The sequence below is a fragment of the Peromyscus californicus genome, unplaced genomic scaffold (assembly GCF_007827085.1).
Source record: "Peromyscus californicus insignis strain IS unplaced genomic scaffold, ASM782708v3 Scaffold_2__1_contigs__length_46816999, whole genome shotgun sequence".
NCBI lineage: Eukaryota > Metazoa > Chordata > Mammalia > Rodentia > Cricetidae > Peromyscus > Peromyscus californicus.
In genome coordinates this window covers 13580118-13599197 of record NW_026294540.1, presented here as the reverse complement: position 1 = coordinate 13599197, position 19080 = coordinate 13580118, and the positions used below count along the sequence as shown (strand labels likewise).

General features: G+C 51.6%; 1 protein-coding gene across 1 annotated transcript; it reads left to right on the top strand.

Annotated features, from left to right (window-relative positions):
• The first annotated feature begins 860 nt into the window (after window positions 1–860).
• On the top strand, window positions 861–18336 carry Rhof (ras homolog family member F, filopodia associated). Its single transcript, XM_052755377.1, has 5 exons — window positions 861–1659; window positions 1943–2030; window positions 15518–15627; window positions 15711–15845; window positions 16831–18336. Exons 1-5 carry the CDS (start codon window positions 1522–1524, stop codon window positions 16993–16995), a joined length of 636 nt encoding a protein of 211 aa, XP_052611337.1. The 5' UTR covers window positions 861–1521; the 3' UTR covers window positions 16996–18336.
• Window positions 18337–19080: the final 744 nt, after the last annotated feature.

Below are 19080 nucleotides of genomic sequence, written 5' to 3'. Positions count from 1 at the left end.
GGAATGAACGAGTTGCTGAACATTTGTCTAGGGGACCTTTGATCCATTGACATGAAGGGGGCCCCCCCTCCCCGGCCCCAAAGCTGGAGGTTGGGCCAGGTCTGCACTGCCCGCCCAGGTCTCTGTTGTCTTTGGACGTCCCACGGGCGGTCGCTGCTGCCCTCTGGTGGTGTGGCTCTGCCTTGCGCCTCCGGGAGGAACGGGGAAGGGGGGCGGGGAAACAAGAAGAAACGAGCTGGCATTTGTGGAACCTCCCGGGGTTGGTAGTGGACTCCATAAAGTGACATTTTTCTGGATGTTCGCCACTGAGAACTTGAAAATTCGGCGTCTTCAAGGGTGGGGAGGGTCAAGGAGATCCCTGAGCCCTGCCCAACTTGGCTCTTTGAAGACGTGAACTTGACTCCAGCTAAGAGGATTGCACTCATACTGTGCGGTGCCCCGGGTCCTCCTGCTGCGGGCAGGCTGCAGGGGTCCTACCAACCCCTGACCACTGGCCTGCCTTTTGGGAGTGGACCCTCGGCTCATAGTAACAGGAAAAGGATGGGTCACAGTGACGTCAACCAACCGTATCCCTAGTACTTGTTTGTATGAAGCTCTTAGCCAAGAGCCGTTGGATGGGAGTGGAAGTCCTGGGATGAAGGCCATGGGGCCGGAGGACACCAGAACACTCCGTGGTGGAGATGGAGAGGATGAGTTTCCCGGATTTATGGAAGGGCCAGATGCTCGGACCTGTCACGGTCGCGACAATGTCGTGCTTGGGTGCACCCCTCCGAGCCTTGCTCAATGCTGCCTGTGTGGTTTTCTTTTTTTTTTTTTTTTTTTGAGTCACCCCTGGAAAACAGGCTGTTCACCTGAAGTCGCTGTAGAAGGCGTCCCCCGGCAGGGGGCGCCCCGGCCCCACGGTGTGGGTCAACAGACCGCGTGGGGAGGGGAGGAGAGCAGAATTCCTATGATCGCACCCGGACGACGGGGGCCAGGCTCAGACTGTGTGGACGCACACGACCAACGTTCTGGCGTCCTCTCGGGGACGACCGTGGTGGCTACCACCTGCAGGAAAACAGGCCCCACTGGCCGACTGGCTGCAAGGCCTGGATGCGAACCCCGGGCGCCGGGTACAGCCCTCTAACCCAGGAGTCTCTATGGGGGTGGGGCCGGCCAATCAAAGGGTCCTCGCCAGGAGGCGGAGCTTGCCAACCAAGGGCTGTCGGTGGTGAAGAGGCAGAAACCACGAATCTAACGGGCTGGGGGATGCGCAGGCACACGTGGTGATGGGGATGCGCTGCCGCGCTCGCGGTTCAGCATCCGGTTCCCCCGGGGACTGAGAGACAAAAGCCCAGGGCGGGACCAGAGCAAGAGAGTAACTGAGGCAGGGAGGTGAACCCGGGAGGCTGCCTGGCAGAGGTGGCGCTGGCGGCCCGAGGGGCGGAGCCTCGCGGCCCCGCCCCGCGGCCCCGCCCCCTCCCTGTCGCTCAACTGGGCTCCGGCCAGAGCGCAGCATCCAGCGCTGCGGGGCTCTGGGCTATGGACGCCCGAGGTGCTCCGGCCCCAGCCGCCGCCCCCAGCTCGGCAAGGAAGGAGCTGAAGATAGTGATCGTGGGTGACGGCGGCTGCGGCAAGACGTCGCTGCTCATGGTGTATTGCCAGGGCTCCTTTCCCGAGGTGAGGCCTGGTAGGTGGCAGGAGGGGGCGGGCGAGGAGGGGCTTGGGACCGCAAGGAACAAGGGGTGTCCTCCAGCCAGGACCCAGGGCCCAAAGTCTGGACCGTGCAGTCCTGGGTGTCTCTTTCAGGCAGCCCTTTGAGAATTCCTGGGCCCAGTGGTCTGCCAGGTCGGAGCTGGATGCAGTGAGGGTGTTAGACAGTTGTGGGGAGGGGGGGAGCTGTCTGGGACTCTGAGCCTCCTTTGCACCCCTTAAAAGACCAACCCGACCCCCTCTCTCACAGCACTATGCCCCGTCGGTGTTTGAGAAGTACACGGCTAGTGTGACCGTGGGCAACAAGGAGGTGACCCTGAACCTCTACGACACTGCTGGTGAGTGCACCAGAGCCCAGTGGGAGCCCAGTGGGTCCCCCGTGGTCATCCCCAAGGGTTTCCCCTGTCTTGCTGGGGCATTCCCTTCCTGATACCCTAACAAGGCAGAAGGTCTCTGCAGGGAGCTGGCTGGCTGGGAGGCCCTGAAAGGCAAAAGGACCTCTGCCGTCTCAGCTTTAAGGGGAGGTAATAGGTTGAGGTGAACTCTGATGCACCCCACCCCGCAGCATTATGTTCTGCTCCCCAGCCCTGTTCCTCTCCTGCGGTTCTAGAAAACGTGGGGCTGTACTTGTACCTCGCCGTGTTACAGAATTCCGCCCTTACCGTGGTCTTTGATTTGAGTCCCCTGGGGCTTGGATTTCAATGGGTTGTGTTTCTGGGTCCTGTAGTTTTAGGTTAGCAAGCTCTCTAGATCACAGCTATGACTCCAGGAGTCTGTGGCTGGCACGGCTGTGTTGAGACCCCCAAGGTCCTGTGAGTGGACCTCCTCCTGTGTCCCTGGCTTCTGGGATCCTGGGGCTACAGTCCGTTCTGTCTTTTCTTGGTTTTTCTGTGAAGAAACAGGCAACTTTAGAAAAGAACCTAAAGTCTAGGAAATGGATGAAAGTAAGGCTCTGTCTCCTACTGCTAGCCCCTCAAAGAGCAGACTTCGGCTCCTAGTTCACCAACACTGGGGTTCCCTTTGGGGTGTCATGAGCATTTCCAGGGTAAAGGTTGGACCAGGTGGAGCCTCACCCATCTAGGTGACTCAGTGTCTAGTGACTGGGTGGCACCACGACACTGTCACTGAGTGCCCCTTCCCTGCTAGGTCCATCCCTGTGTGCGTGAGGCAAAGTCTCTGCTCTTCAATGGAGCCCCAATCCAGGTATTCTTCCCACTCCACCACCCCCTGGAGAGGATCAGGAGAGGGCTACCCCCACCCCAGACCTCTGCCTCATTCCTGTCCTGGGCAAGTTCTGCTGGAGAGACTCCCTACCCCTTGAGTGGCCCACTGAGGCTCCCCACCCACCCTCTCCTCCAACTCCAGGTGTGTGAGGAAGGAATTCTGGGGTGTGGCCCAGAGAGCAGTAAAAGTCTGTCTGGAAAACTTACTTTCACACGCTCCTCTGATCCAGGAGCCGGGGAGGGACAGGACCATTGACCACACTTTGGGGGAAATACTGTTTGAGCAGAAGTATTGCATGCCTCCCCGCGGCTCCAGGAGGGGCCAGGAAGTCTGTTTTTTGCCTCCCTCTGCCATCAGCCTTTCCTGTCACATCCCAAAGTTCCCTGTTCAGGACCATTTCCCCCCCCCAGACCAGAGCGGAGACCATTTTGGACGTTTTCTGGAAAAAGATGCCCGAAGGACATGTCAGGCAATATGATGAGGGTTCAGAAAGCTGCTGCTGGTTAGAACAAGTTCCTCGAGGCTGTGCAGGGATGGAGGGGGACCCCAGCGGCTGTCATGGGGAGGTGGTGATGATAGTGTGGTGTATTGAGCTATCTTGTCTGTAACTTTCTGCTTCCTGCTTGGAGTCAGACCAAGACCCTGACTTGCTTCCACTCAGTTGTGGCACTGGGGGTGTCCAAGCCTCATTTTCCTTATCTTTCATCAGAGCTAAAATAGTCAAAAGAATTCAATCAAAGCCGGGTGGTGGTAGCGCATGCCTTTAATCCCAGCACTCGGGAGGCAGAGCCGGGTGGATCTCTGTGAGTTCGAGGCCAGCCTGGGCTACCAAGTGAGTGCCAGGAAAGGCGCAAAGCTACACAGAGAAACCCTGTCTCGAAAAACCAAGGGGCGGGCTGGCTTTGGGGCAGCTCAGCACATACTGTTCTTTAGACTTCTTTTTTGTTTTGTGCTAGGGCAGAAAATCAGACCCCTGTGCATTCTAAGCTCTACCACTGAACTGCCTTCCCAGTCCTCAATCTGAGTTTGTTTGTTTGTTCCAGGCAGGGGTCTCTGTTCCTCTAGCTGACCTCAAATACTGCCAAGCAGCCCACGCTGCCCTTCAATTCTCCATCCTCCTGCCTAGCCGTCTGAGGTATAGGCACTATCACACATGGCTCTGGCCCCAGCTCCTTCCGTAGGGGGTGGAGAATCTAGGTGCCCTCTCAAGGAGTGTCCACTGTTTTTTTTTTTTTTCCCCAGGACAGATTCCTAAGTCCTAGAGGTATGTTGAAGAGTGGCATGTTATCAGTCACTCGAGTGACTGGGGAAGTCCTAATGGTTGGAGGAAATTCCCTGGCCAGTGAGCAATATGCTTATGAAGCTGGGTCATGTGTGTGCACGGTGTTTGTCAGAAGGACGCTCCAGCAGTGACTGTGGAGTAAATGAATTCATTATCAGGGAGATGAGTCAGCTCTACCTGTGGCTGGGTCTTGGGATAATGTGGGAAAAAAAAAAAAATGATGGCCAGTAACTATCTAGACTAGAGAAATGTGGAGGCTAAGGGGGTGCGGGCAATGACCGAGTTAGAAATGGCTCTAGGAAATGCCATAGAAAGCTCTAGAACTGGGGAGAGGGACCTGCCTTCCCAGTCAGCACTGATCAGAGTTCTATGGGACAGGAACGACCCCAGAAAGTTGAATTTTTTCCAAACCCAAAATGAACGCTAGCCATGGGCAGTGAGTGCGACGTCGATGCCCACATGTGAGGCCTGTCTGGCTGCTTGCTTCCATCCGGCGGAAGCGGGGGACACCACAGTCCGCTACCAAGTACTGGGTGCTCAGGAGGTAGAGAGGGTGGGGCCCTAGCACCCACAGCCCTAGTGGCCTCCCCTGAGCCCTGACATCTTCAGACAGGAAGCTGTGGTGAGGCCAGAAGGTTCCTAGGCAGAGGGGTGGTGTCATGGTGGCAGTGGGGGTGTTCAGACACCACCCAGAGAGTCTCGTCTAGTCTTAGAGGCGCTAGGAGGCATGGGGAGCTGTGTGAGAGAATTAATGGAGGGTAACAGCTGCTAAGACAAGGGGTCAGGACAAGAGGGGCCATTACAGCCCTGGAGCTGGGACCACATCAGGTACATAGAGTAAGCCAAGTCAGGTACCATTGTCGCATGTCAAGAAGGGACTTCCCTGTCTCTTCCTGTCCCTAGGCGGGAAGGAGGGGGACAGAGGGGGGCCCTAGCAAAGCTCGTAAAAGTGGGTTCCTCCTTCAGCAGCTTCCGCTTCGCACACTGCCAGCAACACCCCTTCTCTGACCAATGCTTTGGTCAAAACGGGTCACCTCTTGCCCTCCTGTAGATTTGGGGAGCACCGTGTCCTGAGGACATGGCACCCCTCAACACTGTAGGTCTTAGGGACCCTCTCCTGGAAAAGGAACGTTGTCAAGGGAAAGCCCCACTCCACAGAGGAAGTACGTCAGGTGGGGTGACAGCCTCACTTCCACCCGCCTCACCAACTGCAGGAAAATGGGCGGGACTTCAGAGGGGCTCTGGCCCACAGCCCCATCCCTCACTAGAACCAAGGGCATGAAGGAGATTTTGGGCTTGTGACTTGGCCTCTTCATGGGCAAAACAGGATACTGGACCAACTTAGTGAGTGGGAGGCCCCCTTAAGGGGTTCCGAGATTCAGGGGTTGGAATTTGCACCCAGGTCATTCACCTACCTTGGCAGTTTCTGTTTGGGTATTGTAACCACAATAGCAGTGGTCACACCTCTGCCCAGCCCCTAAGTCCTTTTGTTTCCAAATCGGGGCAGAGCTGGTCACCCTCTCCCAGATAAGGGTATTAAGACTTAGGAAGGAAGGCTCTAGCTCGGCTCCCGAATGTGTGTCCAAGTCATGCCTGCCTGGCTGATTCAGTCCAGAGAGGATGTCCACCCTCCAGGGTAGATGGGGTGGCAGCAGTACCTAAATCCCTTGTATCTTTTTGTTTTTCAAGACAGGGTTTCTCTGTGTAGCCCGGGCTGTCCTGGAACTCACTCTGTAGCCCAGGCTGGCCTCGAACTCACAGAGATCCGCCTGCCTCTGCCTCTCGAGTGTTGGGATTAAAGGCGTGCACCACCACCAACCGCCCGGCTCAAATTCCTTGTGTTTATGAAAGGCCCACACTGAATCCTAAGAAAAGCCATGCCGGGCAGAATGAAGCCTGAGAAGGACATAGGGTCTCAGTTGGCCCCCCATTCCTCACTAAGGCCCCTTTTTTTTCTTGAGACAGCTGTTTATGCCACCATTCTCCTGTCAAACTTGCCAGGGCTGGGGTGTTGTCCTAATTTCGTGTTCTGTTGCTGTACAGAAGCAACTCTGGAGGAAGAAGGGATTCATTAGATTTACAGGCTCTGGTCTATCATTGAGGGAAGCCAGGGCAGGAACTAGAGGCAGGAACCGAAGCAGAAACCATGGAGGAGTGCTCTCTACTGGCTTGCTCAGCTGTCTTTCTAACATAACCCAGGACTACCTGCTCAGTGGGCACCACCCACAGTGGGTTTAGCCCTCCTCAATCAACTGGCCAATCAAGATTAGGCACCACAGACATGCCCACAGGCCAATCTGATGGAAGCAATTGTCAACTGAGGTTCCCGATTCCCAGATGTGTCCAATTGACAACCAAGATTAGCTATCACAGGTGAACAGAAATGAAGCTCTCCCCGCTGCCTTCTGGGGGAGATTGAACAAAAAGCACCTGAATACCCTTTATCATTTGCAGAGTCTATCAGCTTTTTTGGTAAGCCTTTTCACCTGTCTGGGTTTTTTTTTTGTTTGTTTCTCTGGCTGGAAAAGGTAGGTAACTAATGCCTACTTTGTGTGGTGGTTGTGCAGAATGATAAATTCATCCATAAATTGTTTTGAATGGGAAGGAAAGGGGTAGAGATGGCTCTGTGATTTAGAGTGTATACTACACTTGTTGAGGATCCGAGTTTGTTTCCCAGCATCCATGTCGGGCGGCTCACAACTGCCTGGAAATCCAGCTTTAGGAGCTCCAATACCCTCTCCTGGACTCCATAGGCACCCACGTTCTCAAGTGCACAGACCCATTCATTGATGACAAAATTAAGGGTTTTTTTTTTTTCATGTGCATTCATGTTTGGCCTGCATGTATGTCTGTAAAAGTGTCCAATTCCCTGGAACTGGAGTTACAGACAGTTATGTGGGTGCTAGGAACTGAACCTGGGTCCTCGGGAAGAACAGCCAGTGCTCTTAACCACTGAGCCATCTCTCCAGCCCCCAAAATTCAGTTTTAAAAAAGCGTTTTGACGGGGTAAACATTCACAGGTAAACGTCACTCTCATTAAGTAGCCTTGTCATTACTGTCCCAAAGACTTAACTGCTTTAAAGCTCCATGTCACAGATAAGGAAGCTGAAGGTGGGATTTATTCCTAGTAGGAAAGTCTTTGTGGGGGACTCTGGGTGCTTTTAGATTGACTGGGCAGGCAGCTGACCTTGGCAGTGGGGACTAAGCTGTCTGGCACTGCCCAACTGTGACCTTGACGGGGCTGCTCCCCTCAGCCACCTGGGCTCTTAACAAGAACTCCCCTGGCCAGTTTACCTCCTGGGTGCTGCTTGGATTAACTTGGGTCAGGAAGTCAAAGGCAGTCACCACAAAAGGGCTGTGTGGGCTCAGCGCTGGACTTACCTTTCTCCCTTTCCTCACTCCATTTTTCCTGAGCTCACCTGACTTCCAAGGCTTGCAGTGGCCCCCCTACTTAGGGGAAGAAACAAAAGTCATAAAAGTCATGTGACATCAGATGGTAAGATGTATTTTAAAGCAAAAGAAAAGAAAAAAAAAAAGAAGAAAAAGAAAACCTTTGTTATGGGACAGATAGACACCAAGAGGCCATTGGTTCAGGGTGGTTGAGAAAGGTTTCCTGGAGGAGGTGACATTTTTGCATAGACCCAAAAGTAATGAGAGAGAGAGAGGAGAGAGACAGAGAGAGGGGAGAGGGAGAGGAGGGAGGGAGGGAGGGGAGGGGGGAAGAGGGAGAGGGAGAGGGAGAGGGAGAGGGAGAGGGAGAGGGAGAGGGAGAGGGAGAGGGAGAGAGAGAGAGAGAGAGAGAGAGAGAGAGAGAGAGAGAGAGAGAGAGAGAGAGATGGTGGGAGGGAGGGAGGGAGGGAAAGGGAGAGAGAGAGAGAAAGCACCTGCCAGCTGCAACCTGTTGAGAGAACCTTCTGGAAGAGGGAACAGCAGTGTGTGCGAACACTCTCTGCCCACTGTGGTTCCTCTTTTTCCAGCCCACAGCAACCCGACTCCACCCACACCGCTCCCCAGTATCTCTGACTTTAAGGTAATAGTGGAGCTGTAGATGCTCAGCCCAGCACATCCGGGCCCTCATCTCTGCTGCCGCCTGAGCCTTAACAAGCCAACCATTAGCTAGGATTTCCTGAATGTCTCCTGGGGGCCGGGAATTCATAAGGATAGCGGTGGCCTGTCTCTGTCCTCACAGTGTGTCCTGCCACAGCGAGACAGTAAACAGGAACCTGTCTGAGCCGAGCAGCATGGGGACACACTTGGAAGCCATGCTAAGAGCAGGGAGGGCCTATCAGAGGAGTTGTCCTTCAAAGTCACAGCAGGTGACATGCAGAGAAAGACACAGTCCCTGGACCTCATTTTGTAACTGTTGGTGGAACCCTCTAGACATAATTTTGGAAAAGAGTGTGTTTGTTATTCTAGATTTATGCACACCATCCCTAACCCCACCTACAACTTAGAGGCCCAGAGCCTGTCTTTACACAATACAAAATAAAAGCTGTTAATTCCACTTAGAAGGTTTGGGGTTGGCTCCTGACTCTGTGTCGCTAGGCAAATTGCTTCTCATCTGTGAAACTGAGCCCCTGTATATGAAATCTGAGTATAGTTATCCCCCAGTACGCACAGAGGATGGGTTCCAAGACCCCCATCCATACCTCCATTGAGACTCAAATTCAAGATGCTTATAGAAAATGGTACACCATCCATCTTCACATAGCCTGAATTTCAGTTACCCCTGGGTTACTCAGGATACAGTATCAGTGCTATGTGAAGAGTTGCTACCTGTATTATTTAGGGAATGTGACAAGAAGTCTATATTTGTTCAGTACAGATACAGTGTTTCTTTCTGAAGGTTTCCAGTGGAAGTTGCTTCTGTAGACATCGGTGAGGGAGATCAGCTCCCACTTTTTCCTCCAGGGTACTCTTGAGGAGGGAGAAGTGAGAAATATTTAGATAGAAATATAGAGGAGAGAGACAGAAACATAGGATAGCCTCGGGAGGGCCTGAGTCAAAACCCACCAGCCCCTTCTGTCTCTACTAAAGGGCTTTTAAAGAAATGCCAAGGGGTGGAGCCAAAGACCTCCCCTCAAGCACAGCCAAGTGCAGACTGTTCCAATCACCTGGTGACCACGCACGTGGTCCAGCCATCCCCTAATGCAGCCCTGCTGTGTAAAGCAAGCTCAGATCTCACTAGGAAACCTTTGTGGGCTCCCACACATAGGATCCAAAGATTCTAGGTTGACTGTATTTATACTTTCCCTTTCATATTGGGATGTAATTAAGGGCATCTATTTTGAAGAACTGTTTATGTGTATGACTGTTTACCTGCATGTACTTATGTGTAGCACATGTGTGCCTGATGCCTAAGGGGATCGGAAGAAGGAATCAGATTCTCTGGGACTAGAGTTAACTGAGCCATGTGAGTAGTGGGCACAGAACTTGGGTTCTCTGCAAGAGTAGCAAGTACTTCTTTATTTTAAATTAATGTTTAGTATGTATGTGTGTATATGTATTTGTATGTGGGTGTGTGCATGTGATGACAAGTACCCCTAGAATCCAGAAGAAGGCACTGGATCTCCAGGAGCTGGAGTTACAGGCAGGTGAGCAGGGAATCCAACCCAGGTCCTCTATAGGAGCAAGTGCTCTTAGCTGCTGGGCCATCTCTCCAGCCCCTGTAAAGAACCCTTAAAGATGAATAGGCAACCTAGGGCTGGAGAGATGGCTCAGTGGTTAAAAGCACTTGCTCCTCTTCCAGAGGACCCGAGATCAGTGCCCAGCACCTACATCAGGCAGTTCACAACTGCCTGTAATTCCATCTCCATGGATTCCAACACCCTCTCTGGCCACCAGATGTAACATAGATATACAAATACACATAAATAAAATTTAAAAAAAATACATGCAGGCAAGCCGGGCGGTGGTGGCGCACGCCTTTAATCCTAGCACTCGGGAGGCAGAGCCAGGCGGATCTCTGTGAGTTCGAGGCCAGCCTGGTCTCCAAAGCGAGTTCCAGGAAAGGCGCAAAGCTACACAGAGAAACCCTGTCTCGAAAAACCAAAAAAAAAAAAAAAAAAAATACATGCAGGCAAAACATTCACACCTGTTATGAATGAAAATGGCCCCCATAGCTCGTGGGTTTTTTTAATAGCTTTTTTTTTTTTTAAAGATTTATTTATTTATTTATTTATTTATTTATCATGTATACAGTGTTCTGTTTGTATGTATGTCTGCACACCAGAAGAGGACACCAGATCTCATTACAGATGGTTATGAGCCACCATGTGGTTGCTGGGAATTGAACTCGGGACCCCTGGAAGAGCAGTCAGTGCTCTTAACCTCTGAGCCATCTCTCCAGCCCTTTAATAGCTTTTTATTTAATAGCTTTTTTTTGTTTTTTGTTTTGTTTTGTTTTCCTCAAGACAGGGTTCTCTGTGTAGCTTTGCGCCTTTCCTGGATCTCGCTCTGTAGCCCAGGCTGGCCTCGAACTCACAAAGATCCGCCTAGTTGTGCCTCCCGGGGGGTGCTGGGATTAAAGGCGTGCACCACCACCGCCCAGCCTTACTTTTTACCTTCTTATAGCATGCAGTTTTTAAAAGATTTATTTTGGGCTGGGCGGTGGGGTGGGGCGCACGCCTTTAATCCCAGCACTGGGGGGAGGCAGAGGCAGGCGGATCTCTGTGAGTTCCAGGCCAGCCTGGGCTACAGAGCGAGATCCAGGAAAGGCGCAAAGCTACACAGAGAATCCCTGTCTCGAAAAAAGAAGGTAAAAGTAGAGAGAGGATGAATACTGTGAAAAAGCAAATCTGTTTGCTTTTTGGATGTTTACACACAAAAATAAAAGCTGTTTGGGGTGCCACACACCCATAATCTCAGAACTAGGGAAACTGAGGCAGGAGAACCTTCAAAAGTTCCAGATCAGCGTTTGTGCTGTATAGTAAACTCCCGTGTCAAGGAGTAGGGGGGCTAGGGAGCACTGAGTGTAGCAGCCTAACCCAGAATATTGTTGTCAGATCTGTCCAGCAGCCAGGTGGCGAGTGGCTTTTTTGAAGGACTGCAGGAGATCAGGGAAGAGGTGGCACCCACTGGTAGCTGGGTTGAGGTGGCGCACACCTTTAATCCCAGCACTCGATAGGCAGAGGCAAGTGGATCTCTGTGAGTTCAAAGCCCAGACTAGTCTAGTCTACCTCGTTAGATCCAGGACAGCCATGGCTGTATGAGACGTCTCAAAAAAAAAAAAAAAAAAAAAAAAAAGGAAGAAGCCATTGGTAGTTTGAAAAGGATGGCATGGGGGGTAGGGGGTCACTTAGCAAGCAATAGACAGATCCAAGCTGTGCACAGCACACTCTGCAGTGGCAGCTGCCAGCCTGGCATAGCAATTAATCACTTGAAATGTAGCTACTACAACCAAGAACTCAATTCTGTCTTGTTAATTAGTTGACATTCAAATAGTCACACAGGGCTGGGGAGCTGCCCTGTTGGATGCGCAGGCCTAGAAAGACATTGACAGAGATTTAGAGACAAGACTGCCTAAGGTCCTATGTGGGGTAACATCCTAAGCCAGTGCCCCAGTGTCCCCCAAGGGGTGTCTCCTAGTTGTTGTGGGGAGGGAGGCTGAAGTCAAGCACCCCTTTCTCCCGTGTGGAGGGGGCCTAGACTGAAGAACAGCATGGATGCTTTCCCTGGTCCAGCTGTCACGATGGCTGCTGCATACTCTGATAAACCCCACACATTAGAAGGATGTTGGCTGGTGGCATCCCACAAGACAGGTTTTATTACTTTTTCATGTCCCCAATTGGATGGGCTGGTATGTACCTGTAATACCAGCAAGACTTGGAAGTTGGAGGCAGATGGGTCAGGAGTTCAGGACCAGACTGAGATACTGAGATACATGAAACCCTGTCTCAAAAAACAACACACACACACACACACACACACACACACACACACACACACACACACACACACACGTACGTACGTATGTTAAAAAAAAAGTTAACAAGGCAAGTCTGACCTGGTGGCACATGCCTTTAATCCCAGCATTTAGTAGGCATTTAGGGGTTGAATCTCTGAGTTTGAGAACGGCCAAGGCTTACATGGTGAGACTGTCTTTAAAAACAACAAAACAGGGGCTGGAGAGATGGCTCAGAGGTTAAGAGCACCGACTGCTCTTCCAAAGGTCCTGAGTTCAATTCCCAGCACCCACATGGTGGCTCACAACCATCTGTAATGAGATCTGGCACCCTCTTCTGTATACATAATAAATAAATAAATCTTAAAAAAAAAAAAAAAAAAAAAAAAAAAACAGCTGGGCGGTGGTGGCGCACACCTTTAATCCCAGCACTCGGGAGGCAGAGGCAGGCGGATCTCTGTGAGTTCGAGGCCAGCCTGGTCTACAAAGTGAGTTCCAGGAAAGGTGCAAAACTACACAGAGAAACCCTGTCTTGAAAACCAAAAAAAAAAAAAACAAAAAAAAAAAAACAACAAAACAAACAGAAAGAAAGGGGCTGGAGAGATGGCTCAGAGAATGAGAGCACTGGCTGCTCTTCCAGAGGTCCTGAGTTCTAGTCCCAGCATCCACATGACAGCTCACAACCATCTGTAACTCCAGTCCCAGGGGATTTGATGCCCTCTTCTGGACTCCAATGGTACCATATGCACGTGGTGCATAAACATACCTTCAGGCAAAACACTCATACCCATGAAATAAGTCAAATTTTAAAAGTTCGATGCTGCAGATTTAACCTGGGTCCCTTCTGCAAGAAAGATCCTAGCCAGTGTGCTTAACCACCAGCCCATCTCTCCACACCCCCTAAAAGAAGTTCATTTTTAAAAACTGTTTAGATTTATGCGCTTTTAACTGCTGGCCATCTCTCTAGTCCCAGTAAATCAATTAAGACAAAAAAAAAAAAAAAAGAATGAATGAATGAATGAATGAATGAATGAAAACCTAGCCACTAGGGTAAAGGTTAGCAACTGAACTATCACTTATACTTGCTGGGAGAGGGAAAATCAGTTTTCTCCAATAGTGTGGCACTGGGTGTATCAGCCACTCCAGGACAGGCCTCATGTTCAGGAGGAGTTGACCAATATATAATGGACTCCATTGGGGTTTTTTGTATGCTTTTATTTGGTTACAGTTTGGGTTTGGGGGGACATGTGTGTGGTTTTGTTTTCTTGGTTTTGGGGGTGTTTGTTGTACTGTGTTTTTGTTTTTTTGAGAAAGGACTTAAAAGTTGTATGAGTTCGAAGGGGAAGAATGTGATCAAAATATATTTAAATTTAAAAATTGCTTTAATGAAAAATATAATAAAAAAGCAACTCTCAAATAACTAATAAAATTTTTTAACTAAAGAAAGAATAAAAAATAAACGAAAGGAAAATTAAAAGATGTTGATCGCCAGACAGTGGTGGCACATGCCTTTAATCCCAGCACTCAGGAGGCAGAGGCAGGCGGATCTTTGTAAGTTCAAGGCCAGCCTGGTCTACAGATCGAGATCCAGGAAAGGCGCAAAGCTACACAGAGAAACCCTGTCTCAAAAAACCAAAACAAAAAAAAGATGTTGATGTTTCAGGTGGAGACTCAGCTCCCACAGGTGACTTGTCTAAGTCACACAGCAAGTGAGGGACACAGCTGAAGTCTGAACTTGTGTCTTATCTGCCTCTGGTGACCATGACTTTAGGAACTGTGCTTTGGTGGAGCTGGCTGAGGATGTAAAACTAGGCAGGAGAGAGGGGACCTGTGCCCTGTTACCAATGGGAGAGCAAGAGTGTAAATTACCCTGACTGGAGTGCAGGCTGGCACCACCCAGAAATATGGGGACAGGGCTGGACAGGCCCCTCCTGGACCTCCATGTTCCTTGTAGCAGATGGACATCACGTTTATACAGAGGCAGCTGAGTGAGGGGTCACTGATGAGTTCTAAAGGTGTTCCATCCTCTGTGGGAATTTTAAAAGATACCTTTGCGGGTTAGGGATTTAGCTCAGTGGTAGAGCACTTGCCTAGCAAGCGCAAGGCCCTAGGTTCGATCCTCAGCTCCAAAAAAAAAGATAACCTTTGCATGGTGACTCAAGGTGGCGTGTAATCCCGGCTGGTTCCTGGACTAGGAAAAAAAGCTGACCTTTCTGGTGAAGTGGGTGAAACCTGAATTCAGCATGGATCAAGGACGGGTGTGTGTGTGTGTGTGTGTGTCAGTGTGACTTGCTGGGCTTGGTGCCAGGACCAGGACAAGCTCTTCTGAGGCACTCTGTTGTGAGAGCAATGGGGGGTTGCCTGTGTGTAGTTGATCAAGCAGGTGAGCCGCACACAGTGACGCTCAGAAGGGTTCTCTGCATTCTCCCGTGTAGTGTCTCTGGAAGTTTAAAACTGTTGACAAAACACGTTTCGGGCATGATGGTATGCCCAGCACACAGGCAGGTACACCCAGCAGAGGCAGGCAGGTGGCTGTGTGTTTGAGGTTAGCTTGGTCCATATAGAAAGTTCTAGGCTAGCCAGGGCTGCATAGTAAGATCCTAAGTCAAACTGGGCGTTGGTGGTGCATGCCTTTAATCCCAGCACCCGAGAGGCAGAGGCAGGTGGATCTCCGAGTTTGAGGCCAACCTGGTCTACAGAGGGAGATCCAGGACACCCATGGCTGCACAGAGAAACCCTTGAAAACAAGTAACAGGGTTGGGGATTTAGCTCAGTGGTAGAGCGCTTGCCTAGCAAGCACAAGGCCCTGGGTTTGATCCTCAGCTCCAAAAAAAAGAAAGAAAGAAAATAAATAAAATATAAAAATTGAGTTGCCTCCAAATTTCACAAAAGCATAATGAGCCACACCCAGGCCCAGCTTCTAGGTTCTGATTGGACTGGGCCTATGGAAGGCTGTGTCTGGGACTGTCACATGTCCCCAGGTGGGCGCCAGGTGCGATGGGAGCTGACTGCCCCTGTGAGATGTGGTGATCAATGTGCCTGTTCCTCCCTCATTAGCATTTGCAAGAATGGGCAGGAGGAATCCAGGCAGCTGCCCCAGAACCAGGGACTCTGGAGCCAGCACATGCTTCTGGGCCTTGGAGATATCTGAATGGCAAAAATCCCAGATCTGAGTCTTAGGCTTGACAGGCGAGGGAGCACTCCATCCCCGGCAGTATGGCTGCAGTTTACAGTTCTCGGTGTCAGTCCAGCTGAGCGCCTGGGTTTGACGGCATATAATCTATTCCCTCTTTCCCCATCCTGTCCATTTTATAAATAAGGAAACTGGGCCCTGAAGTCACCCCCACCCCATCAAAGGCCAGACAGGGACCCCAGGCAGACCGGGATTCGTGTCTCTGATCCCTCTCTGGTTTCAGGGCAGGAAGACTATGATCGGCTGCGGCCTCTGTCCTACCAGAACACACACCTCGTTCTCATCTGCTATGATGTCATGAACCCCACCAGCTACGACAACGTCCTCATCAAGGTAAAGTCCCGCCTGCCTCTTGAGAGTAAGGGTCAGCTGCGGAGTGGCCTCTGCCCTGATAACCCTGCTTTCTCCCTCCTCAGTGGTTCCCTGAAGTCACCCATTTCTGCAGAGGGACCCCCATGGTTCTCATCGGCTGCAAGACAGACCTGAGGAAGGATAAGGAGCAGCTGCGGAAGCTCCGGGCAGCCCAGCTGGAGCCCATCACCTACACACAGGTGGGCCAGGGTCCCAGCTACCACTCAGGTCTACGACCCCTCAACGGCCATAGCCAGAGACCACCTAGGCCTTGGTCTTCTCAACCGGAGTGCCTTAGGAGTCATTCAAAAAACCAAAAACAAACAAAAAAACTTAATATGGTGCACACCTTTTTTGTTTTTCGAGACAGGGATTCTCTGTGTAGCTTTGGAGCCTGTCCTGGAACTCACTCTGTAGCCCAGGCTGGCCTCGAACTCACAGAGATCCTCCTGGCTCTGTCTCCCAGTGCTGGGATTAAAGGCATGTGCCACCACCGCCCAGTGGTGCACACCTTTAATCCCAGCACTAGGAAGGCAGAGGCAGGCAGATCTGAGTTTGGGCTGAGTTTGAGGCCAGCCCAGTCTACGGATTGAGTTCCAGGACAGCCAGGGCTACACAGAGAAACCCTGTCTCAAAAAACCAAACCAGCCAAACAAACAAAAACTAATAGTCTATGTACGATGATGCGCATGTTTAATCCCAGTACTCAGGAAGCAGAAGCAGGTGGATCTCTGTTGAGTTTGAGGCCAGCCTGGTCTACATAGCAAGTTCCAGGTCAGCCAGGACTACACAGTGAGACCCTGTCTCAAATAAATAGAAAGGAATAGGCACTAATAATGGTAAAACCAAGGTTTTTAATTTCACTTCACCAGCAAACTCGGTCATTGAATTTGGAACTGACAAGGAACAGAAGCCTGAGATGTAGCTAGCCCCAGGGAGAATTCAGCTCCCCTTCTGCTGAAAGCTAGGGAAGAGGGCAGGTAGGGGCCAGCAAGGGGTTTCCTCCATCCAGCCATGCAAACCCCAAACTGGCCAGCACTCAAGCTTGTTTTCCAGCTCTGGAGAGCCTCCAAAGCTAGCCCAAACTCCTAAGACTCTGGGGGCGGGGTGGTGTGTGTGTGTGGGGTCAGGAGGCACCAGGCCCTCATCTAATTAATACTGCCTCCCCCCCCCACCCCCTCCCAGGGCATGACTGCCTGCGAAAAGATGCAAGCCGCACTCTATCTGGAATGTTCCGCCAAGTTTCGGGAGAATGTGGAAGACGTCTTCAGGGAAGCTGCCAAAGTGGCCCTCAGTGCCCTGAAGAAAGCACAGAGGCAGAAAAAACACAGGACCTGCCTGCTGCTGTGACCCTGGGGCAGACAGCCCCGAGTGGAACTGTTGCGGCCAGGGACCCGGCTGGGGGATTTTGCCCCATCAGAGCCCCGTAGTGCCTGGCCATCTGGGGCTAGACTCCTGGAACATTCTGGAACTGTCCCCTTTGGGTTCATGCTGTCGTTCCATGGTGAATGACTGGCGCCAGACCCACCCATGTTCCTCTGTCCTGGGACTGGCACTTGTCCCCAGGTCACAGGAGGGCCCTTGTGACGGCTCCTTCTTATCCCAGCCATTCGTGTTTCCCTTTCCAAACCCAGTTCATGCTTGGAACTCAGAAGGGCGTTGAGATGTGGACAAATGCGGGCATGCAATGCTGTTCACGGAGTCCCTAGCCCGTTCCTCTGTCACGGTCCCCCTGAGCTCCTGAGATAGGCTCAGCAGCATCCTCCAGCCTATCCCTTCTTCCCCTCAGGAACCCGGGGACACAGCCTATCAGGAGACCACAGGCAGCAAGCCGGACATGGGGCTGGCACCAGCTGCTCCCTCTCTACCACACTCAAGACTCTTGTCTTGGCCTGAGACACATGTTCAGGGGAGAAGAAACGGTCTCTCAAAAGGTCAAAATAGACTCAGGCCAGCCAGGCCTCCCATCTGATCCCTGCTCCAGGTCTCACCTCCAAAGCCCCGACTGACTTCCACTGGGGACCCCTGGTGGACAGTGCCCATGCCCCCATGGGGGGGGGGGGGGACTCGGGCAAATGGGCTCTCTCCTCAGACCATTCCCCATCTGTCAATGGCCAGGACTGGGGCATTTAAGTAGTCAAGTTCCTCATCTTCCACCCCAGTCTCTTCCTGGTAGACCAGGATGTGGGGCTCAGGAATGGACTGTCCCTGTCTCCTTCCAGAACTGACATGGCCGTCTCTGGCTACACTGGACAATTTTCCAGAACTGACCTGCTGACCACCAGTGTCTACCACAGCAAGATCCTTGAATTCTGACATTCCTTCCAGAAAGTCTAGGGTCTGTGGTTCAGAACGTTTCAAGCCAAGTATCCCAGGTGGCTTTAGTGCCCTGAAGAGGAAGTCAGCATCTCCCAAGAAACCATGGCCTTTGGCTGGCCCATCTGTCCCAATACCTCTTGACTCAGCCTGTAAAGTCAGGTTGCCAAGGAAAGAGACTTCTGATCCCCTTCCCCAAGTGCCCCAAGGCCCTGCTGTCCCCTGCAGAGCCAAGCAAGGACCTCTTGTTCTCTCAAAATCCAAGGCCTTGTGGATAAATTATCGTGTATGTAGGGCAGAGGTCAACAAACCACAGCCTGTGGGCCACACATGGCCACTGCCCATTTTTGTAAATAAAGTTTTATTGAACCGCCATGATTAGACAAGGGCAGTTTCCGCTCCACACCTGCAGGCTGGAGTTACCACAGGACTAGCCCACAAAGCCTAAAATACTCATCATCTGGGCTTTAATGGGGAAAGTTTGCTGACTCCTCATCTGGGGCAGTCCTGGGTACCTGTGAAGGACAGGCCAGGGGACCCAAGGACAGAGGTAGGGCAGGGATAAAGGGAGGGGCCGGTTGTGGCAAATAGGAGCTGGTGCCTGATCTTGCCCTTTGGGAATGTTTCCAGGTCTTTCCATTTTTGTAAGGTAAACAGAAATCTGGATTCTCAGGTGGACTCTCAGTGTGGGGGAGGTGAGATCTCGTTTTTTATCACAGAACTCAAGAATTTTAAAACTCCTGTGAGGACCAAATGAAGCATGTCCGAGGACGCCAGCTGTGAAGTCGGGTCTGAGCGGGCAGCGGAGGCCCATGGGTGGGAAGAGGCAGAACATTCAGCTGGACCCGTTTGCACCTCCACCCTGGCTGCTGCCTGTGTCTCACAGGGTCGCAACAGCCCTTCCCACACATACAAGACCCTCTGAGGTGGAGAGAGGCAGGGGATGAATGACCTCCTACCGGCTTAAGTTCCAGTCACACTGGGTCTAGGTCCTATGTCAAGGACTCACAGCAAGCTTGTGAAGGAAGGCTGAATGATGAAGGGCAGCAGTGAGAAACCCCTAAGAGCCCACTGGAACGCAAACAACCCAGAGGCTGGGCGCCCTCTGGTGGAGACCAT

Bases quoted from the DNA above. Each gene is read 5' to 3' on its own strand.
- Rhof (XM_052755377.1), top strand. From the start codon at position 1,522: ATGGACGCCCGAGGTGCTCCGGCCCCAGCCGCCGCCCCCAGCTCGGCA. The intron at 1,660-1,942 runs GTGAGGCCTGGT...CCTCTCTCACAG, and splicing joins GCCAGGGCTCCTTTCCCGAG to CACTATGCCCCGTCGGTGTT. The intron at 2,031-15,517 runs GTGAGTGCACCA...CTCTGGTTTCAG, and splicing joins GAACCTCTACGACACTGCTG to GGCAGGAAGACTATGATCGG.